The sequence below is a fragment of the Hippoglossus hippoglossus genome, chromosome 12 (assembly GCF_009819705.1).
Source record: "Hippoglossus hippoglossus isolate fHipHip1 chromosome 12, fHipHip1.pri, whole genome shotgun sequence".
NCBI lineage: Eukaryota > Metazoa > Chordata > Actinopteri > Pleuronectiformes > Pleuronectidae > Hippoglossus > Hippoglossus hippoglossus.
Genome location: NC_047162.1, coordinates 20,805,382 through 20,828,507, shown reverse-complemented (window position 1 = coordinate 20,828,507; position 23,126 = coordinate 20,805,382). Strand labels below are relative to the sequence as shown.

The following is a 23,126-nucleotide window of genomic DNA, read 5'->3' as shown; positions in this document are numbered from 1 at the left end:
TCATTGAATAGGTAAGTGTCTGTCCAGGAAGGAAAGGGTGCTCTGCTCACAACTGCATATACTGAACACTTTTATTTTGAAGGCTGGACGCTCAGCTAACTAACTATCATCCAAACATCTGTATGATGGATATTTATCTGCTAATGTTACAGATGTTGGTTTGATGACACTAAACGTGTTTAAATCAGAAGGATGTGAAGTTATTTTGATGCGAAAGTGTAAAATCATGATTGGTGTCATACATCTAATTAACGCTGTTGTCACAAATACAGTGAAGATGTTTATGTTCAATATTAGCAAACAAAAAATGTCTCTTCACGTTTTATCAGGATCTTTGATTGTGAAGGAGAAAAACCGGATTTAAGTCCATTGTTGGCGCCACTCACTGCGCGCGTGCTCGGAGAAGGTGCGAGTAAAGAAGCGGGTAAAGAACCGGGTGAAGAAGCGGGTGAAGAAGCGGGTGAAGAACCGGGTAAAGAACCGGGTGTGTCTCCGTGAAGAAGCGGGTGAAGAACCGGGTAAAGAAGCGGGTAAAGAACCGGGTGAAGAAGCGGGTGAAGAAGCGGGTGAAGAACCGGGTAAAGAACCGGGTGAAGAACCGGGTAAAGAAGCGGGTAAAGAAGCGGGTGTGTCTCCGTGGAGAACCGGGATACTGGGAGAGGGGGTGAGGTGACTGGGTGAGAATCGCTCCGGCTGTTCGCTCTGCAGGAGCTGTTCATTTATCTGCCGCTCGGCTAACGGTGACTTAGCCGAGGCTAGCTGTCATTTAGCCGAGGCTAGCTGTCATTTAGCCGAGGCTAACTAATTTAGCCGAGGCTAGCCGTAATTTAGCCGAGGCTAACTAATTTAGCCGAGGCTAACTGTAATTTAGCCGAGGCTAACTATAATTTAGGAGCCTAGCTGTGACTTAGCTCATCTGGTAGCCGTAGAAACACAAGTAGCCCTTGAAGCTAATGCAGGTCAGGGGAAGCTTGTTGTCCAGCGGCCTGTGAGCGTTTAAACATCCATAACTTCTTCTATTGATTATTACATGTTTTAAATCGGTCATCAGGTTAAATCTGTGTTTAATCTCTTCTGTGCTGAGATTCCCGCTCTAACCAGCCGTGGTGACGTGTGGACTCAAGATGGCGGCGGGACTGCTCGTTACGTCATTACTGTTTAATGACTGTTCTCTCTTGTTCTCACAAAGTGGTGGAAACATTTCTCCAGGAACTTAACCAGCATCGGACACAAGTTAATGTAGCGGCTCGTACACTTACCAGCAGGTCAGCGGTTTGATCCCCATGTCCGCCTGCCGAAGTGTCCTTGGGCAAGTGACTGTTTATGAATGTTTGTGCTGTGTGAATCACTTGAGTGATTAACAGGGTACGAAACAGCACTATATACATATATTTATAATTTATATATATAATCCATTTAACACCCAGTTACATTGGCCCCTGACCTAAACCAGCTCTCGATGTTCGACCTGAACCTGGAACATTAAAAAGGTGAAAAGTGAGAACCATGGTGGATTATCATTGCTGTGGCTTCTCCTCTTTGCAACAGGCCATTGACGAGGGCACACAGTTCTACCATGAAGGCATACAACAGAGATCGGTTGTGTTATTGTGAGAAGTACATTTGAGCTGTGATAAGATTAAGTGTTGTTGTGTTGCAGTGCATCATGTCGACGAACGCCACAAGCCAGAGCCCGCCACCCCGAGATGAAGTTCACGTCAACGAGGAAGTGGAGATAGCAGTTAACTTCTGTCTGGAGAGGTTTCAGTTCAGTGAAGAGAGAGGTATCAACTGTTATTGTTCATTTTATATCAAAGAACAAAACCTGATTTATTTAAATCAGGTGAGGTATCTCTGTTAGTGATGTCATTCTGTCATGCTCACGCCTCGTCCCAGTGTGAGGCGTTATAGAGTGTCATCCTATTTCTCCTTTCCCTGACCAATCAGAGGTGGACCTTCCCTCCTGCTTCTCCGGTACTGAGAGGGCTTATATTCATCGAGTGGCCCAGTCCCTGGGTTTCCTTTCTAAGAGCAAAGGGTAAGTTCCTCCACCAGCCGAAAAAACACTGAACGACTAAAAATGACCCGAGTCTCTTGTGTTTAAACAACAAGTTTCTGCTTCCTCAGCAACAGTTTTTGTCACGTGCTAAGTACACAGTCAAGTGAGTTCCAACAAGTTAATTAAGGGAAGACATTTTTCTGTTTCTCGTTTAGGAAAGGACTCCATCGCTTCATCACCCTCTGGAAGAAGGATGGATCAGATAAAGCTCCTTCTGTCATGCCGCTCATTATCTCCCAGAAGTCCCTATGTGTCATCAACTCTCTGATTCAGAAATTTCCCATCAGCCACAAGGGCCGCACCGATGTGCAGCACACTGACAAAAGTGGCATGTGCAGGCCTGCTCAGCGCTGTGAGTTTCACTGAGCAGTTTGTTGCACTAAAGAGCTTTCTGCACTAAGCTGATTTCTTAATGTCATGCAAACATGAAACCTGGTTTCTGAGGTAGGAGGTCAGAGAAATCCAACTCCCCAAAGTAGATTTTTCCTGGGGCATGCAGATTTCTCTGGCACAAGCATCACATCGTATTTGAGAATTATGTATCTGCAATTATACGATACAATAAGGAAAATTATGAGATTTCAGTTATCAGGTATCGCTCAATGACTAAGAAAACCGCAGAGCATGTGTGTGTCCCTCTGTTAAAATGTGTCTCATAAACTCCAGAACAAACCAAAGTAAACCTAAGCACAGCACTGGTCCCAAATACCTCTGGCCAGAGACGGTGTTCACTGTCAACGTGCAAAGTAAGCGCAGGTCAGCGGGGGAGGGAGGACGTGCGGCAGGGTAATGCAGCACAGTACAAGGACACCAGATGTGCAATGTGTGCCTGCCCCCATCCAGAAACAGCAGTGGCAACCATCCTGCAGCGGCGGGGGCAGTATTGTTTGGTACCTACGGTACTGTAAAAAAGGAGTTCCGTGACATTTTTAGAATTTGGCATCGACTTGGTACCGAAGTATCGGTTCTCGTGACATCCCTACTCTGGAGGTACGGGCAGCCTGGTGCTGAATTCCTCTCTGAGGGATTTACCAGAATAATAAAGCATAGAGAGACAGAGAGCAATATCCCATCCCTTCTGCAAAGTTGCCCTCTTACTGACCACACTGGAATTAAGAGATGAATAATAGCCTGAAGAACAAACTGCTACAACAATACATGCATTCTACACTAAGCATTATTTTGGAGCACTTGTGGTTTTGTATTTATATTTTATGGTCGGTTCCACAGTGGTATCAGGAAAAAAATCAATAACACGACAGCAGCGTTTTCAATCTTTTAAAATCAATGAGCCAAAACAAGTCCTGTGAATGAAACAAAAACGACTCACTGTTCACATTTCCATTCTTGCATATTTGTACACAGTGATGTCAATTCACTTAGTCACACCATGCCCCTACTCCTCTGCATTCAAGATGCAAGGTCTACTGTGTTTCAGGCCATGTAAAATTCTTCTTCTTATCTTCCCTCAGACAACAGCGGTGACAGATACAAGCCGCTTGGATGCTTAGACAACAGCGCTCCCTTTGTGCCTCCAAGGAGGAATCCATCTGAGCTGGACCGTTTCCGACGTTCCCTACCGATTCATGAATCCCAGGAGGACATCGTCCAGCTCGTCAGAGCAAACAGGGTGGTGCTAGTGGTGGGAGAGACTGGCTCCGGAAAAACTACACAGGTGGGTTTGTTCGACAGACAGGCAATCCTGCAACTACCGGACAAATTAATATGAAAGCTGGTTCCGTTTGACCACTGTTCATTGTGCAGATCCCGCAGATGCTGCTGGATGATTGCAGCATGAACATAGAGCCCTGCAGGATCCTCTGCACTCAGCCCAGGTGGCTGGCCGTCCTGGTTGTGGCTGAACGAGTGGCGAAGGAGAGAGGGGAGAGTGTGGGCCAGACCGTGGGTTATCATATCAGACTGGAGTGCAGGTAGATGAGACAAGAATCTGTTATCTGTGATAGAAGGACAAACCGACACTTCTCATCTCAACTAACTACACCCAGATCAATTGATGGACAAACATGGGACGTTGAAGGACAAGTGTCCTAAAAAATGTCAGGAGATGAAATAACTGGATTTGAAAGCATGAACATGTCGTAGCAGCGGACACTAATGCATTCTACACAGCCGACACGTTGACACTTTAATAGATCAAAGTTATGTCGAACTTGAGTATTTTTTTTAATTAAATGTCTTGACTGTACAAGATGTTTTCTAAACAGCTAATAGAAGTAAGTAAGTAAAGATCCTCCCACTATCCAGAAATGAAACTAAAATATCTGGGATATGAATGCTGATATCATTTGAAGCCAGAGTCTTTACAGTAGTGATCGTGGAGTAGATTCTTGGTATCGAAGTCCCACCGATACACATATTTCACCAATCGCCATGTGGTCTCAGCTGTCAATCATGACGTCTTAGCCTGTTTTCATATATCAAATAACCAATATCACAAACATGAACATACATCATACATAATCTATGGTATGTGATATATGTGCTCTCCTGTCTAAATTAAGCTGTATGAAACAATGCATTTCTTCAACAGCAATGCATGTCTCAATTGGGCTTGTGACGTGATTCTTGCATCTCGTTACTATGTAACTTAAATTTCCTGAATTATAATTTATGACAAACTTTCCAATCTAAAAGTTATGAGCTTGTGTAAAACAGTTTTGTTACTTATTATTCTGAAAGTGACTCTTTACCGTTGACTTTGAACCCTTAGACACTGTCCAATGACACTGCTGACCTTCTGCACCAATGAAGTGCTACTCAAAACATTGATGGCTGGAGAAGACTGCCTCAAAAATGTGACACACGTCATTGTGGTGAGCATCAAGACTTGAATATACAAGACATATAGAGTCAGACGTCTCTAACACCACTTTATGAAACAGCTATTGAAGTAGGGATTGTTCTTTGAAGACTATCTAAACTTTGAAGCCTTTTTATCTTGTGTCATTCCTATCTCCCAGTTAAGACTTACGGACTCACGGATCGAACACATAGTGTTAAAGTGATTTGCTGTGTTTAAATAGGACGAGGTGAATGAGCGTGATGGTCTGACTGACGTCCTGCTCACAAAGATGCAGAGTGTGCTTCAGAATATCCCAACACTGAAACTGATCCTGTCCACTGCAGCTCTGGATGTCGACCTGTTCTCCCAGTACTTTGGCCGCTGCCCTGTTATCCACCGTAAGTTACACTAACTAACTCATTTCTCTGATTGAACGAACTCTCGTATCAGGTTACTTACAGGTTATCTGGTCTGTGAGCTATGAGCGACGACTCCAGACTTTTATTACAGAAATGTGTTATGACGGAGAGGCTGTATCTCTTTATTAAAGTACGTTTTTTTCATCTAGTCAAAGGACAACAGTTGGAAGTGCAGGAACTTTTCCTGGAAGACGTTCTGAAGCTGACGGGCTTCAGGAAAAACAAGCTTGAGACACAGAGAAGTACGAGGCTGTTACTCTATTATTCCACCGAGTCAGACTGAATGAACAATTAAAGAAGTGTCTTGATCTCATATATATGTGTGTATGTCATGCTCTGGTTGTCAGAGGAGAAGCAGCAGACATGTTTGACCAAGTGGTGTAAGTTAGTGGAGACCAGGAAGAAACCGAGGAGCCCTGAGTCTTTCCCAGGCTTCGTTCAGGACCACAGACCCCTGGACAGAGAGGACGCCACCGCCACCAAGCCGGTAAACACACACACACAGTGTAGCCAATCATAGGTTGTCTACCTGAACTAGCTCGCAGGCAGGAGAATGGATATGAGGTAAATTACAGAGCATTACAGAAATGGTTGCACACAGCTAAGCCTCCAGTCGGGGGGGGGTTTGGGTTCGAATTGACTAAGGGTGCTTCGACTGATCGGCCGATATTCCCTCTAATTAGTTTGAACGGCGATCTCTATAAACGCAAATCAGAGGAGCCGATCAGTTGAGGCAAAACAAACTGTCACGCATGAAGTGCAACTCTCAACAGAGATGAGAAGGAATTGAGATGGCCCACTTGTCATATTTTTCAGTAAATACCTTTGTATTCTAACAGGTAGTTATTTGATGACTTCTTTTTCGATTTTTATTCCCGGAGCTGATGGTGGAAATAGCTAACGAGTGAGGCATCTTGCTTCGATTAAACATTTTTTATCAGTGTGTGCCTAGAGGTTTGTATCTTTTCGAGCCTCGTGATTTGTGTCGTCAAAAGTATTTTAGACCGTTGCTGGTATTAAAAATATATAATTTACAAAGCAAGCTTTTCAATTAAAAAATCAGACTACAACCGTCAGTTTATAACAGTGGTCACTGATCTCCACATTGATTTGATCAGTGCGGCTCCCCCTGGCAGCACTAAGGAGCATTACTCCGCTGGTCAACAAGAGACTCTGCTCCTCTGATGTTTTCTAATCATCACACTTAGAACTGATCTTCATAGAAACCTGTGTGTGTGTGTGTGTGTCCGACTCTGTCGCTCACTCTTTTTTTCATGGTTGAAACATCTTGTTTCTTAAAGGTTCTCAGGTCTGTGTGGTGATTGTGTGGCGTGGACGTGTGTGATGTGAAACCTGACAGAGCTCAGTGTGTGATTCTGTGTTGTAGAGACAGAAAGACTGTGAACAGCTGGAGCCAGGCCTGGTGAAGCAGATGGACTCCTGCCTCTTCAACATTTTCTACAGTCAAGACCAGGACTCTTTCAGTCAGCTCTACAACCTCATCCTCTCTGAAAATGTTAACGGTATGATTCTCAGAGTCAGTGTCTGCTCTTATTCACCGTGGCTGTTGATCATTTTATCCATTTATCCTACTCTTGAAAGCAGTTTTTCTGTTTCATGATGAAACAAACAAGATATGTTGTGTTAATCAGTGAGTTTTAGAAGTGTTGGTGGGTGTACTTTATACTTTAACAAATTATCTGCAAACTAGTGATCCTGTAAAGATGAATATCGTGAAGCAGGTACAGAGTATGGATAATGCATTAGAATATGAAGCCTTGAAATGTTAATTCTTGTAAGTAGTGGACTACAGGCACAGTGAGTTGGGGGCCACAGCTCTGATGATGGCATCAAGTAGAGGATTCATGAAGCAGATGGAGCAGCTGCTCATCATGGGAGCTGACATCAACGTGAAGGCGTCTAATGGATGGTAGGACATCCGTCAGGATACAGTCATTCTTCTATTTGTTTTATATGTTTATTTCATCCTTGAACCTTCAGCTAGGGCTGTGACGGTAACCACATTACTGTGGTCATGTGATGCCTACCGCGGGATTGAGCTCATTACTGTCGTCACAGTAGGCTGATGAATGCGCTGCTCTGAAGAAAGATTTAACTCATTAAAGAGAAGTGTCCATCATTATGTGATGATCAGTGTATCACCTTTCCCTCAAGGCCAATGATCTGAATATCTTTAATTTATTCACGGGGGTGTTTGTTGCTCTATTACCACGGTGAGAAAATATCCACACCGTCACAGCCCGAGCTGCAGGACACGAGCACCGGGGATGTAATGAGAAAGTAATGAGCCACATTGCTTTGGTCTCGTTTCAGGACAGCCTTAGACTTTGCCCAACAGTTTGAACACACAGATGCTGTGGATCTGCTCAAATGCTCCATGTGAGTGTAATGTCCACCTCAGAGGAGGAGTTAACTGTGTGTAAGTGTTTATGTGGGAGCTTTTTGTGTAGAGATGCTTCAGTCACTCTCTGGAAGTTATTGTTCCATTAAGAAGCATTTAATATTCTTTATGCCTGAGATTTTTCCGGATGTAAATATGTATGTACAGTCATTTCAGTCATGTCGGTTGCTGTTCCTGTGCAGTCCTTTGAGGGAGGAGAGCACCCTGGATGAGTCCACTGGGGGGCAGTGTGTCACTGCAGAGATGAGCACTGAAGAGAACGAGCTGCTTCGACTGTACCAGCAGAGCTGTGGTGATGAGTGGGTGGACCTGGACCTGATCATGGATCTGCTGCACTACATCTGCTCCACCACCTGTGACGGTGAGATCCTCAACTCATCTGGAGCAGCGTATTACACGTGTCACAGACAGATTTCACTGTATGGGTGACATTGGGGCATTTTTAAGACAGTAACTTTTCTCTATCTGTCTTCAGGTGATGTCCTGATTTTTCTTCCTGGACATGATGAGATAGTTGGTCTCTGCTACCGCATCCTGCACGACGATAAGCGATTCTCCAGCCACTCTGAGAGGTACATCTTTTAACTGTACATGCAGTGATGATCTATGGATGTAAACCATAGACTGTATTAAGATGGACAATATGACGCCCCCAAAAGGTTTTGAAAGCACAAAACGGTGGCACCTGTATCCAGGAATTTTAAACTTTATTTCTGGATAGTGGAAGGAAGTCGAAATGTGTCGTCCATCTTTATTTGCAGTCTGTGGACTGGACTCATTCCTCGATTTATCTTGCTTTTAATAAACACTGTATTTTTTGATCATGGGCAGTTTGTGACGGTTGATTGTGTTGAGCGTATGTGTGTGTTGTGTCTCAGGTTCCAGATCTTCACTCCACATTCAGAAGTTCAGACTCTGGAGCACAGGAAACTGTTGAGTGCCTCTCTGCCTGGTGTCAGAAAGATAGTGAGTCTGTGATGTCACAGGTAGCACTGACTTTTTCATGAATGATTTCAGTCCACAGCTCCCATTGTAACTTTTACCGTAGCTTTTTCCACTTTAATTTAAAAAAACAAACGTTGCTTGTTGAGATGCTCAAAGACATTTTCCTTCAGTCTCCAGCAGTTTCTTGACACTTGTCCTAACAGGTTAACTGTCCATTGTCTCCACATCAACCTCTCCAGCCTTTGATCACATTCACTTTGCTCAGTGGCTAATAAGGTTTTTTCTAACACTATGAAAAGTATTTATCCCAAATTCATTTATTTTACTAACTTGCTCAGAAAGAAGCTGCTGAAATGTGATTTAAAAATGTCACATAAAAATAATAATATTACATATAAGTTATTATTTGATTGAATAAAAACGGTTTGAGACATCATGATTGACAGCTGAGACTGACTTGTGATTGGTCGAGCCCATGTATCGGCGGAACCTCGATATCGTTGCGCCACTCCACGATCACTACTGGACAGACGCTGACTGCAAATGACATCATCGGTGCGAGATGGCAGCGTTTGTATCTGAGATATTTTAGCTTCTTTTCTGGACAGTGGTAGGAAGTTCTTTGTTATTTTAAGTCTATGGTCAGTGCACAGTTGACATTCGTACGGACCAATATGCCAGAACACAGGTGCTCAGATCTGCTGCTGTTTATTGTACATGAATGGATGATGTGTTTTTTACAGTAAACTTGATGTCAATGAATTTGCTGTAAAACTTGATAAAAACTGGTTATTTTATCCACTCAGATCCTCTCCACTCATGATGCTGAGACGAGCATCAACGGTGTGGTATTTGTCATTGATACAGGGTTGGTCAAAGAGGTACAGTCCTGAAGAGTTGAATTTATTATGAAAGTGGAACAAACGCGTGTTTAGTAATTAACCAATGATTTGTATTCCCTGTTGTAGAAGTGCTTTGACAGCGTCAGTCGTTTATCCACTTTAAAGACGGTTTGGATTTCCAAAGCCAGCGCTTTGCAAAGGAAGGGAAGGTAATTTAAATAATGTGCAAATCCTGTTTACTTTCTTTTTTATCTTAACAATTGACTCTTTAATTACCTGCTGCTGTTAATTTCATTGTTCACCTACTGATAAAATCTCACGTTTGAATCATGTGAAGTACTGAGCGTGTGCCGTGTCCACAGAGCTGGATGCAGCCGACCAGGGACTTGCTTCCACCTCTTCAGTCGAATCCAGTTCAACAACATGCTGAGTTTCCAGGTTCCACAGCTGCTGCAGATGCCTCTGCAGGTAGACACACGTTGCAACTTTCATCCAATTTAGTGGGACTAGTTCAAAATACCATAGGAATAATTCACAGAAGAGATTATTTGAAGTTAAAGGAGTAATAAAGCCCAGTCTGCTGTGATTGGTCAACTCTTTCCGGGGCATGTAGGAAATGTCGACCTCTGCTATCGCTGTACCTGGTTAACGGCCAGTCTGGCACGAACAAATGAAAACAATGTCGGATGTTAAACAAGTTTGTGTTTTATCAGGTTTTATAGACACAACCTGTTACATCGGGAATCACTTGCTTCTAATCATGTTTTACAGAAAATTAAACATTTTAAAATTTAAGTGTTTTATCATTTAATATAAAGCGTTGTAAATATAACTGTTTTAGCGGCAGCACGGTTTCCCGGCCCAGTCTGTGTCTGTCTTGCTTTAAATTTAGCAGGAAGAGAAAGAATAATAGCTGAGTGCTACTTAAACACGCAGCACTGATACTGCGATAATATGTCCATGTGTTTAAGGAACTGTGTCTGCAGACCAAGCTGCTCGCTCCCTCCTGTCCAGTGGCTGATTTCTTGTCCAGAGCTCCACAGCCTCCGCCTGCACATGTAATCACAGAGGCTGTGAGCATGCTTGAGGTATCAAGTACTAACAAATCCTACGGTAACCAAAGTATGATGTCTGACACAAATCACTACACGATTTTATTTTTCTGAGTGACAGCCGACGCCTGGTAACGAATAACGTTAATTTTTTACATGTGCAAACAGCAGCATAAACAATAGAACATGAGGATTCACATACACATCATCTCACACCTGCAGCTGCTGGTGTGAACGGACTAAAACAGACCAACAGGCCTGCCTCCCCATTGACAGCCTGTCAAAACGTCCATAAGATTTTCACCATCTGCAGGAGGACTCATTTATGTTGGCTTTTAATTTGGTACTGCTCAGTTTCATCTGTTTCGTCCGTATCCATAAAGCGTTAGAAGACGTTCACAAATACGAAATATATAAACACAGAGTATGGACAGACGACAATGTTACAGTTAATCAGTCTGAAGTATTACGTTTGGTTAACGGCTGAAGGGTTAATTATAAGCATCTCTAAATCTCACCTCCACATACATTATTCCAGCAGTAAGGCATCTCTCTCCTCAGGTTACAGGTGCTATGGACCAGAATGAAGACCTGACTGATTTGGGCTACCACTTGGCCGAACTAACCATAGAGCCCCACCTGGGGAAGATGGTGCTGAGTGCCATGGTGCTCAAGTGTCTGGACCCCATTCTAACCATTGCTTGTATGCTGGCTTATAGTGACCCCTTCGTCCTTCCTGCGCAGGGCTCTCAGAAAAGAGCTGCTCTGATCGCCCGCAGACATTTTTCATCCTGTAGCGTGAGCGACCACATGGCCTTGCTCACTGCCTTCCAGGTAGGTTTTCCTCTGCACCTGCGTCCATTCCTGTCTCGTCCACATGATGTCTCAGGAATGCCTTTGGGGAATTTCTTCAAATTTGGCTCAAACCATCACTTGTAATCAAGGATGAACTGATTAGAGTTTAGATTTGGATTTTTTTAACAGATTGTCTACAACTGGCCATATTTGAGTTAAATGGCATTATGAGGAATGTTCTTTCACAAAACAAATTGTTAATGAGTGAGTTTTAATCATGACACAGACAAGATACAGTCAAGATCCCTTGTCCAAGTCCTAAGCATGTTTTTCCTCACATTTGTTGTGTGTTTGCTGTCAGGCTTGGCAGAGGGCTTGCTCTAACGGCAGTGAGAGATCCTTCTGTAAGAAACACTTCCTGTCCCACTCGACCATGGAAAAGATACATGGCATAAGGATACAGCTGCTCGCACAGCTCCGTGCTATGGGTCAGTTGTTCTTGGTGGTAATCTTTTGTTGTGTCGTTATCACATTTCCAGGTCAAAGTATCCTATATTTAAGGAGACGTATTCTGCTTATCTTCAGGTCGGTTTTAAAACTCTCTTTAAGGCCCCCCCTTCCGATAAAGCACAGTCTGCTCTGATTGGCTAGTTGGCCAAGTCTGTTGTGATTGGACAACTACTTCAGCGCATGTAGGACATGTTGGCCTCCACACTCAATTGACCTGGCTTTGTTTTGGGTCAGACTAGCTGCTAGGTGTGCATAACGCACAAAAGACAACAATGCCAGGGTCTTTTCTTTTCTTATATATCTCCTTTAATAGAATCCCTCAACATCCATAATTGTCTAAAGAAATAAATAAAACAAACAACTTTGAAATGTCATGTTTGTTCCCCAGGTTTTGTGCAGGCCCATGGAAGCAGTGACATTGTTGAATTGAATCATAATTCAGAGAACTGGGCTGTGGTGAAGGCAGCGCTGGTGGCTGGCATGTATCCAAACGTGATCCACATCGACCAGGAGACCTCGCTGATCTCGAGTAACAAGAAACAGATCCACTTTCATCCCTCTTCCGTCCTGAACCAGTTCAAGGAGGTACAAATAACCTCAAACTTTTAAAGTCCCCCTCCAGGGAGAAAAAAGTTTTTAAACATGTTGACATGTGCCTGTTATATGATGAAAGATATATTTTGAGCAACATAACCAGTCAACACTATGGCTGAGTATTTCCAACAAAAGGATCCAAACAGCCTGATGTCACAAACCTTTGAAACCAATCCTGTCACGTGTGGGTGGGGCTCACTGGCTGTGGTTTAATACATTTCGTAATAAATGTGATTTTAAAACCTTAATGTGTTCTATCAAAGTACAGTCACACATTTAGGTGCCTAGTATCTCTTAAAGCACCTTTATTATCTTAAAAACCACATATTCTATCTAAGCCTAGCCCTAGACAGTGATGATTACCCATCAGCTCAATAACTCCTTAGCCCGTCCAGCTGGATGGCCGTGGCTGATGGATTTAAAAAGTCTACTTTAAGTGGTAGAATCAGATTTAAAGTCTGTTTTTACTTTGTATCAAAGTTTAATTTCTTTTGTGTCTTTTTGCTGTTAAGAAAACCTCATCCAAATCGGGCGAAGCTCTTCCCACCGAGTGGTTAATCTGTGATGAGATACGTCGAGGAGAAAAGGTGGCCAGTGTCCGCTGCTGCTCCCTGGTGACGTCCATCAGCGTGGCCCTTTTTGGAGGTTGTGCCTCTTTCCCCCTGGAGGAGCACACTGTGCCGGGAGCAGCTGGTGAATAAATGAAAACATTGTTTGTAAAGATTTTACAATCAATGTGAATTTAACTAAAATTACAAGTCATCAGTAAACATTTTCTAGACCTAAAATGATATGTACATCATTAGTAAGATCCCATCCCAGCAACATGTGCTAAGTACTGAATAAACAAACTGAAAACTTTTGAATACAGTTATGTCTGTAAATTAAGCCATAGAAACCTTGTCCTTAATTCGATGAGTGTTGAGACGACGTTGACCCTGTGACCTGAGTTCACTTTTCTTTTTAGTTCTAAGTTTCTTTCATAGACTGTAAATAAAGAAGGACGGCGTGTTTCCACTTCCTCCAGCTTTACAAACATGAAGCTAAAATATCTTGGATACCACGTGCCGCCATCTTGTACTTTGGATGTCATTTGGAGTCTGTGCAGTAGTGATCACGGAGTGGAGCCGTGATAATGAGGTCCCGCCCATACACTTGTTTGTCCGTCTTTATTTACATTCTATGATTTCAACCCCTGACGACATCTAGGTTTAGACATTGCAACAGTTTTTCAGTCTTATTTTCTGGGAATTTGAGGAATTAGTGTTTTGGGATTAGTGTCTTTTATTAGCAGTGACCAGTGGTTTATGATTGGAGCTGATTTGGAAGTCGGTCTGATTCGGTCTTTGTTTTCAGCTTCTTCTCTGTCAGACCGTCCACAGGATGACAGTGACAGCGGGTCAGAGGAGGTCGCTGAGGTCAAGGTAGATGACTGGCTCGCCTTCCAGTGTGAGTCAGAGGTGAGAGAACATCACAGTCGACGCTCACTGTCCCTTCAGCCATTTAAATCTCAAACCTTAAGAGAGGTGCTGGAAGTTGTTGACCAATCACAGCAGATTGAGCCACCTGGCCAATCAGAGCAGAGAGGGCTTTATCAGAAGGTCTTAAAAAGATAGGAGTGTAAAACCAAGTGTTTAAGACAGAGGCTGAAAAGAGGAGTTGCAGCTATGGAAAGTTCTCACTTTTCTTCGCTGATATTGTTGCTCTTTTGTTCTGTTGTTTCTTTCTCGCTCATTCTGACCCGTTGCTCTCGTGTTTATTTCCATCTTTTCTTCTTGATGTTTTGTGCTGAATCTTTTCTCTCACGTGTTCTGTCTGGTGTCATGCGTGATGTAATCAGGGAGCCAGAATGGTCCTTAAACTGAGGGAGATGTGGCAAAATCTTTTCACTTGGAGGACCAGCTTTCCTTCAAAGCCCTACAACCAGAAGGAGCAGACCATCCTGAAGACCCTGATTTCTGTATGTCACGTTCCTTTTTCTACCTGGATTCTTGTCTTGTCTTGAACTTGACATTGGAATGTGTGTTTGACAGGTACCAGCTGAGGAGTGAGTCATGTCATGAGTTTTATCTGTGTGCTTAACTTCACGTAATCGTCCTAGGTTTGCGCAGTATTACATTTACAGTGTGTGCACTTGAGCCACCTGAAGTTGCTTTGCCTCTGTGGTGAACAGACGGCCTGTTTTCTAGTCTGTCAACAACTCTTAAAGTGCTGTACATCTAACTCACACATTCACACTGTGATGACACAGCAGGAGCAGTTAGTTCATTATGTGGCTGTTTACATGACATGAATCACTGGAGTTCAAACCGATGTCCCTCAGGTGCTCACAGAGGAGGAGCAGAGAGCAGGCCTGCAGCAGCCTTCAGGGATTGGCCAGCGGCCCCGGACCACTAAACCAGGGGAGTGGCTCCAGGCCTCTGCGAAGAACTCCAAGTACAGCCCCCAGCAACCCACCAGCACCGGCCGTGACAAGTAAAAAGTAGTCTCACAACATGTTGATCATAGTGTTTAACTGAAGAATCACATGAAAGGACAAATATACCTTCTCTCTTCTTTTAGTTTGAACTCCTTCAGTCATAGAGTCGAGTCTGTAGAACAAGACGGAAAGACTGAGTTCTGTGTTAATCCCAAAGTGGAAAGACAACTTCACAACAACCTTTTCACCTAAATCATAAAAAACAAAGGAGGTAGATGAGAAAAAAGTCAAATGAACAGACAGAGATTCAAGATGTTTATTTTAAACAAGTAAAAGACTTTTGCCTGGAAGCCTAATTGCAGCAAAAATAAAGTTGTTAATAAAGTAATAAAAGACATCACAGTAATAATATTCTGATTAATTTACAATAATAGAACAATGTAAATACAAAATATATACTAGAATATCCACAAGGCCCGACAGTCTCCTAGTGAAACCACATTTAAATTAACTAGATCCAGATTTTTATTTGGACACTTATAAATATATAAATATGTCTGATTTATTTCATTAAGATCCATGAATTATTCTCTGAGAAATAAAGGAAAATGTTGAAAAACATTCTATCTCACAATGTTAAAGAAAGACATTAAGAATTCCTGGATCTGCACCTGGATCTGCCAGCAGAGGGCAGGAGGGAGAACAGGCTGCGGTGGAAACGGACAGAAATAATACAAATTAAAAATCATATGAAATCAAAGACTGAGAAGAGGTCAGGTGGATATTGTTTGTGAAGAATAAAGAGTGCCCTCTACAGGTCCACGCTGATGGTGAGTGTTGTGTTGGAGGAATTTAACTTACTACTCTTTCCTTTTTCACTTCTTCCTCATATCACTGCGTCTTCTCCCCTCAGGTCTCATGAAGATCCGCTCTCTGAGCACCTCTGGGCCTCCTGCTCTGTGAAGTACGACAGTCCCTCCAACGCCACCTGAGACAGGACCACTGTAACTCTGCTAGAGTGTTGCATTGTGGGTTGTACGTTGTGTTCTAGCTGTTGAGTGTTTTAAGTCTGAAATGAGTTTTTCTTTTGTTAAACAGTTTTACAAGTGTTTGTTTGATCCAGTTTCAGGAGTTTCTGAAGGCTGCTGTTTGATGTTGTGCCTCTAAAGAGGAAATAAACTCAAGAGTGAGAACGACTTCTCAACGTCTCCTCGCGTCTTTTCTTCAGAAACAATCCAGAGAAAATCTGTGAGTTCCACAGTTCAATCAATTCAAATTAAAGGTCAATTCATAAAAGTTGTACTGTGATAATAATAATCGGCCAGTAGCCCCTCAGAGATCCATCCAGAGTCTGGGACATGTACTTGAAGAAGTACTTTACAAGTACTTTAAGATGATTCTACTCTTTTCACTAAGATAATATTTAGACTCAAATATAACGGAGCGTTTTTATATTGTTTTTAGTGAAGTGAAACTTTTCTTCCTCGGTGGTTTTCACCTGAGCGTATGAATGGATGCGTGTTGCCATGGACACGCTGCTCAGCGCCACTGCCGCGCCAGGAACTAATTTCACGACCTGATTGGCTCCTGCTCTCTCACCAGACATCGTACATGTCTCCCCATTGGCCCGCCGGTAGGGCTCTGGCGCGTGTTTCGGTTCCTTCGCTGTGATTGGCTGACGCGCTGCGGGACTTGGTAGCGCCGCATGTGCAGTGAGAGCTGTGATTGGTCAGGAGGCCAGGTGCTGTAGTTCAGGGAGAGAGGCTCTGTCATATAAAAACAAGAGGAGCCAACGAGCTGCGACCACAGAGGAGACCTGTCAGTCAGCTGCTCGTCTTCATCAGCTGCTCCTCTTCATCAGCTGCTCCTCTTCATCAGCTGCTCTTCACTCCTCACAGGTGAGAACATGTTGTTCATCTAACTGGTGTAGAGCCCTGGAGGTGTGAGCTAACAGAGCTAACAGCTAACAGAGCTAACAGCTAACAGCTGACAGCCTGGAGTCCAGTGAGTGACAGGAAGCTGGTCCGTCGCTGTGTGTGGTCCGGGTCCGGGTCCGGGTCTGAGATGCTGTTCAGACCATTTGAATGTGTGCCCGTGTTCCTGTCGGTGTCACTGCTCGTGTTAGAACTGTGTCGGTGTGTCCGTCTGACGGGGATCTGATTCCGGTTCCCCGTCCTGACTGGCTCCGGTTCCGGTAAATCCCGGTGCCCTTTCACCCAGTTTCTCTCTCCCGTGTCTTTAACAGGTTTGTTTACCAAACTCAGTTTGTGTAGCAACGTGTAATGTAGCTAGCATCCGCTATGACCCTGTGTGTGTTGTGTTGACTAACGACGTGTGACGTTTGTATGTGTCAGTAAAGTGAACACGTGTAATAAATGTCATACTACTGGCGCTTTAACGGCCTTAGCTAACATGTTAGCATGTCCCAGGCACCTTGCCTGTTCGCTATAACCTGACTCCAGCTAAACAACGCGAGCTGGATTGAGCTAACAGCCACTGAGGGAACAGCCGGAAGCTGATGAGACTGATGGACAGTTAGTGTTCTTCAGCCCGTCACCTTTAACCTTCTAATGTTCTTAGAGCTGCTTAGGTGTGTGTGTGTGTGTGTGTGTGTGTGTGTGTGTGTGTGTGTGTGTGTGTGTGTGTGTGTGTGTGTGTGTGTGTGTGTGTGTGTGTGTGTGTGTGTGTGTGTGTGTGTGTGTGTGTGTGTGTGTGTGTGTGATAATAACGATGAACAGTTCATTATATTCAAACTGACCCTGCAGCTGTCAGACATGATATAATAATGAATCTCCTCCTCAGCCCATTCAAGATGCCTGGATCAGCTCAGATCAGTTGTATGGGACCATGGCCCAAAGACGTGGGCATCATCGCCATGGAGCTGTACTTCCCGGCCCAGTATGTGGACCAAACCGAGCTGGAGCAGTACGACGGCGCGGCAGCCGGCAAATACACCATCGGCCTGGGCCAAGCTCGCATGGGCTTCTGCTCGGACTGCGAAGATATCAACTCCTTGTGTCTGACTGTGGTCCAGAGGCTGATGGAGAGGAACGGCCTGTCCTACGACAGCGTGGGTCGACTGGAGGTCGGCACAGAGACCATCATCGACAAGTCCAAGTCCGTCAAGACGGTCCTCATGCAGCTGTTTGAGGACTCGGGGAATACAGATGTGGAGGGCATCGACACCACAAACGCCTGCTACGGCGGCACGGCAGCGCTCTTCAATGCCGTCAACTGGGTAGAATCCAGCTCATGGGACGGTGAGTCAATGATCTCCTCAGTTTATCTTCATATCTTTTCCAGAGCTGCATGTTATTATATCAAATTATAATTTTTCTATTATAGATATTATCACTGCTGTTGTTACCAACTTCCGTCCAAACAACAAACTAAGTCTTTAAATTCTCGCACTGGAAAGGCTGGAACCAGCTAATGTTGACAGTTCTGCTTAAAAATGACTAGAACAATAAAACTGTAATTAAAGACATGTTCAACGTCACAGTTTCTAATGGTCCAAGTTACTTCTTCATAACCAAAAATATCAAATCCTCACACGAGGCTGGAAGCAGCAGATGTTGTTTTCTGATAATGAGTCTGCAGAAATGTAAAGACAGATATTTAAAACGTTAACGTTCAGACTGAGCAGTTTAACTCGTCTTTTAAGCAGATTAGGGGAAAGTGTTATGTTTCACATTAATGAAATAAAACCTGACTTCTCAGCATATTGTTGACTCTCTTTGATTACGTCATGTTCTGTGACGGGCTGTGACGGGGCTGTGTGCGACTGGTGCCTCGACGCTGCTGATACTTTGTGTGTAAATAGATTTTCTTGCTGTCTCCTCTCTGCAGGCCGTTATGCTTTGGTGGTAGCGGGGGACATCGCCGTCTACGCAACAGGAAGTGCACGGCCCACAGGGGGAGCTGGTGCAGTGGCCATGCTGGTGGGACCGAACGCACCTCTGGCCTTTGAACGAGGTCAGTGAACTGACAACTGTTTGTTGACTTATTGATAAGCCCCCCCCCCCGTCCTCTACCTGATCCCATCATCCTTATCGTTCCTGATTAAGTCACTGACGTTTGATTTAATCAAAGAGATCAAACAGAGTGATACGTATATATTGGTCAGTATTTATTTTTAAAAAAGATCAATAAACCTGATTTTAAATAATTGGCTGTGGTGCAGGTCTGCGAGGAACTCACATGCAGCACGCGTACGACTTCTACAAGCCTGACCTGATGTCGGAGTACCCTGTGGTGGACGGCAAGCTGTCCATCGAGTGCTACCTGGGGGCCTTGGACCGCTGCTATTCAGTGTATCGCAACAAGATCCACGCTCAGTGGCAGAGAGGTGGGTTTGACCTTCATCTTCTTATCACATGATGTTTGGTCGGGTGGAGGTTTCAGAGGTCACTCAGCGCCTGGACATGAAATGTGTTTTTACAAACTCTTCTACTAAATGATGCATTCAGTGTAATTACTGCTTCTGTTGTTAAATATGATATATTAAACAACCTTTTTGAGAAACCTACAGACACAGATCTGAGGTTCAAGCTGAAAAAAGCATCATATTACTACATAATAAGAGCTTTTGTTATTTTCCAGTTGACAGTCGTGAGCTGCTTTCAGACATGAGCTTTGGAGAATGTCCAGATAACAGTGTCTGATGTGATTTGTCACATCCTGCGTCTGTCTGCTGCTCCGGCCCTGAATCCTCTGGAGAATTGTCCCTCTGGAGGTCACGTCTGAAAACAGCATCGGTATCAAAAGGTGCTGCTGCCGTCATGTGAAGAGTTCAGTGGATGGATAAGAGCTTAATGAGTTAAGAGGGTTTAGTTGTTGCTGTGTTAAGAAGTTTACTTAAGGTCAGTGAGCATGATGAAGTTTAATCAGATGAGCCTTTCACCTGACGTGTCAACATGTACATTATCTGACCATATGAATAAAAGCATATTATAAAATGACAGAAGCAGCACTTCATGTCCAGCTCTACACTTCAGACTGACCTGTGTTTCCGTGACAACAGAAATACAACGCCCATCAGCTCTGAGACGTGCTCCTGACCTGGGAATGAGCCTGGGTCACTTCAGTATCTTTGTACCTGCGTAGCTCTAGTGTCCACAGTCAAACTGAGTGAAAGGTCACTGCCCCAGGTCCACAGTGCAAGAGGGTTCTACTTGGACCTCGTTCACACCTGGTGTGACGATCCCATCCCCGGCGGGTGGCTGTACGTTCAAGTGTGAACAAACACATCCTCAGACCACATTTGCAGGTGTTGTTGGACTCGTGTCTACGTTGTTTTAATTAGTGAGTCTGTCCTGGGCCCCGTATGAAGGGCCACCTACTCAGCCCACGACCTCTGACCTCTACGCTGACTCATCTCAGTGTCCAGCGATGGTTTCATTATGGTTTCATTATGGTTTCATTATGGTTTCATTATGGTTTCAAATGAGGAAAATCCTCCGTAGCTGAGCTCAGTGCATTGATTGGTTCAGGGACATCGGACACATCTGTAAACACTGGCTCAGAACAGCATCACATGGTCTTTGTGAACAGAAGTGACGTCTGTGTTTATTTGCACACGGAGCGAGAAGTGGAGTCGATCACAAGAGACACGTTCAGGATGTATTTAATGTCCGGTGTGAACAGACCAACAAACCCTGGTCTGATGGTAACGCTCTGTAAATCATGTGTTCTCATTCTTCTCCTGGACAGAGGGCTTGGAGAACCGCTTCAGCCTGGAGGACTTTGGTTATCTCGTCTTTCACTCCCCGTACTGTAAGCTGGTGCAGAAGTCGTTGGCCAGACTGATGCTGAACGACTTTCTGAGCCACCCCAGCCCCAACACCGAGACGGGACCCTTCACTGGCCTTGACGCCTTCAGGTACGCTCAGAAGGAAACAGAGTTTAGATCCTTCCAGGAAACAAACCTGTTGAATGTAGGAGCAGACGTGTTGAAGATGGATGATGAAGTTCTGTGTTGGTGTGTGCTTGAACGACAGAGATATTCGACCAGAAGAAACCTACTTTGACCGGGATGTGGAGAAGGCATTCATGAAGGCCAGTGCCGATCTGTTTGAGAGGAAGACCAAGGCCTCGCTGCTGATCTCCAACGAGAACGGAAACATGTACACGCCCTCCGTCTACGGCTGCCTGGCATCTGTCATTGCACAGTACGTCTCGGTGTCATTCATCTCGTGCATTACCCTCGTGCACCTTGTACACGATGCTGTCGGATTGAATAAGTGTGACCGTCAGTTTGTTGCCTTGTGTTGCAGACACACACCGTCGCAGATCGCAGGACAGAGGGTCGGACTTTTCTCCTACGGTTCAGGATTTGCTGCGACTCTGTATTCTCTCCGCGTCACACAGGACCACACCCCCGGTGAGTCATCACACAGACATTATAAAATGGCAGAAACTAACTCTTGTGTGTTCCTCCATGTGATATGTTTTGTTTTGTGCCAGGATCTACTTTGGACAAACTGGTGTCGAGCCTGAGCGACCTGAAGGTCAGACTGGACTCCAGGAAGAAGGTTTCACCTGCCGTCTTCTCTGAGAACATGAAGCTGAGGGAGGAGACGCACCACTTGGGTAACGCCCCCGCTGCTCCTGTCCCACTCTGAAAGAGCCAATCACGAGCCAGTCTGTCAGGAAGTTCTCATAAACGATTTTCACTCTGTCCTCACAGCCAGCTACGTCCCTCGAGGCTCGGTGGAGGATCTGTTCCCAGGAACGTGGTACCTGACGCGAGTGGACGACAAACACCGCAGGGAATACGCCCGCACACCTCTGGACCGCGACCTGCCGGCGGAGCCCGAACTTCTCGCTCGCTCCAACGCAACCACAGAGGTAAAGTCCGAACAAACGTTAACGCAGTTTCCTGATTCAGATCATAATGTTCAATATACATCTAATTCATTCTTAAAATTCAATAATATAGAAACATACATTTTGGGCGTTTTCCTCTCCAGCAGCACATCCCGAGTCCAGCCAAGAAGATGCCTCGCATCCCCCCCACCACCACCATCATCCCCGAGGCGGCCGTCAGCAACTGAGAGCGTCCGTCTGTCTCCAAGAGGAATCACCGCCCAGAAACCAGTCCCCTCCAGGTCAGGAGAGGGCACCTCCCACTTTATCATAACTTCATTAGCTCGGAGCAGTGTTGAGACGCTGGACACCCCATCATGCCCCTGCTGGCCACATGTGACACTGTCGGACAGTAAGAATTAGTTTTATTTTAAAGTTGACATTTTTACACATGCTCCCTTTTGCATTTGTGCAAAACTGGACAGTTGTTAATCTGGGAGCGGCTCAGGCAGATGTTTGTGAAGCAAGCGGACTTCCTGCTGGCAGCTGGCAGCCGGCGACAGGAAGAGGAAGTGGACATAATTAACGTGGCTTCAGGCCTCCTGCTGATTAACAGAAAAACGTGGGGTGGGCCTCAACTGTGTGTATGGATGAAAATAGTGCTGCTGCTGCTGCCACGGCAACCCAGTGTGAGACAGAGCTCTTACCCCCCCCCCCCATGAACACACACACACACTCTGCTGTTTGTGAACTTAACGTGTTTTCTATGAAGAGACATGGTCAGTTTTCATCTCCACTGGGAACAGGTGATGCTACACACACACACACACACACACACACACACACACACACACACACACACACACACACACACACACACACACACACACACACACTAACACTAACATCTAGACCCACTGAGTGAGAAGCTGCTGTTAAGTTTCACTTCCCAAACTCGTCGAGGTTTAATAAAACAACCTCAGTGTTCGTTCTTATATTCTGTCTTTTCTTTGGTGAATGTTCTGTAGATTATAAAATACAGAATGTCCCTCAGTGGAGCTCGGACCTTTGACAACAATCAATCAAGTAAATGAACCCAAATCACAGTCCTTCATAAATATCAGTGCTTTAAATCAGTCAGATAATTTTTTATCAATGTCCATGAATTATTCTCTGAGAAATCAATGAAAATTACATTTTACTTTCTTAAAGAAAGAGAAGAAACCCGTCTTCGTACCAAGTTTGGTGGAAATCTGTTCGTAGTTTATTCTCTCAAACTGACGGAATTCAATCTTAGTAAACGGAACCTTTTTGTTCTGTCGCTCCAGGAAATATAACTGAACTTAATCGTCATATTTCTCTATTTTTTAAATGTTTTTCCAGAGCAGGTGATGGTATGAATTACATGATTGTATTGGATATGATTTGCTCTGAATTTGTCTTTCCAATGCCAGTACAT

At 44.4% G+C, this 23,126-nt stretch overlaps 3 protein-coding genes across 16 annotated transcripts in view; 2 read left to right on the top strand and 1 right to left on the bottom strand.

Moving 5' to 3' along the window:
- Positions 1 to 8,964, bottom strand: part of ndor1 (NADPH dependent diflavin oxidoreductase 1) — a 30,162-nt gene extending 21,198 nt beyond the window's left edge. Inside the window, exon 1 of the mRNA XM_034601714.1 lies at positions 8,937 to 8,964. The gene's annotated coding sequence lies outside the window, so the exon portion shown is untranslated. The remainder of the gene's footprint in view (positions 1 to 8,936) is intronic.
- Positions 378 to 16,172, top strand: LOC117771406 (3'-5' RNA helicase YTHDC2). 11 transcript variants are annotated; one of them, XM_034601691.1, is made up of 29 exons: positions 382 to 413; positions 582 to 614; positions 1,661 to 1,784; positions 1,948 to 2,038; positions 2,215 to 2,411; positions 3,532 to 3,734; positions 3,824 to 3,990; positions 4,791 to 4,893; positions 5,104 to 5,260; positions 5,431 to 5,523; positions 5,629 to 5,768; positions 6,669 to 6,804; positions 7,085 to 7,211; positions 7,616 to 7,681; positions 7,886 to 8,064; positions 8,179 to 8,275; positions 8,582 to 8,669; positions 9,455 to 9,529; positions 9,617 to 9,699; positions 9,853 to 9,958; positions 10,462 to 10,578; positions 11,104 to 11,376; positions 11,699 to 11,825; positions 12,236 to 12,432; positions 12,954 to 13,134; positions 13,813 to 13,901; positions 14,282 to 14,401; positions 14,765 to 14,916; positions 15,774 to 16,171. In XM_034601691.1, exons 3-29 carry the CDS (start codon positions 1,667 to 1,669, stop codon positions 15,850 to 15,852), a joined length of 3,561 nt encoding a protein of 1,186 aa, XP_034457582.1. In that variant the 5' UTR covers positions 382 to 413; positions 582 to 614; positions 1,661 to 1,666; the 3' UTR covers positions 15,853 to 16,171. The 11 variants fall into 11 exon arrangements, with proteins under 11 accessions (XP_034457584.1, XP_034457582.1, XP_034457581.1 ...); XM_034601690.1 differs by having other exon boundaries at positions 388 to 413; positions 582 to 626; XM_034601693.1 differs by lacking the exon at positions 582 to 614 and having other exon boundaries at positions 378 to 484; positions 15,774 to 16,172.
- A 393-nt stretch (positions 16,173 to 16,565) lies between these two features.
- hmgcs1 (3-hydroxy-3-methylglutaryl-CoA synthase 1 (soluble)) lies at positions 16,566 to 22,368 on the top strand. 4 transcript variants are annotated; one of them, XM_034601722.1, is made up of 10 exons: positions 16,566 to 16,758; positions 17,663 to 18,120; positions 18,710 to 18,835; positions 19,044 to 19,208; positions 20,573 to 20,741; positions 20,860 to 21,030; positions 21,136 to 21,242; positions 21,326 to 21,451; positions 21,549 to 21,709; positions 21,832 to 22,367. In XM_034601722.1, the coding sequence occupies exons 2-10, from the start codon at positions 17,673 to 17,675 to the stop codon at positions 21,913 to 21,915; spliced, it is 1,557 nt and encodes a 518-aa protein (XP_034457613.1). In that variant the 5' UTR covers positions 16,566 to 16,758; positions 17,663 to 17,672; the 3' UTR covers positions 21,916 to 22,367. The 4 variants fall into 4 exon arrangements, with proteins under 4 accessions (XP_034457613.1, XP_034457612.1, XP_034457611.1 ...); XM_034601721.1 differs by lacking the exon at positions 16,566 to 16,758 and adding an exon at positions 16,949 to 17,054 and having other exon boundaries at positions 21,835 to 22,368; XM_034601720.1 differs by lacking the exon at positions 16,566 to 16,758 and adding an exon at positions 16,951 to 17,054.
- Positions 22,369 to 23,126: the final 758 nt, after the last annotated feature.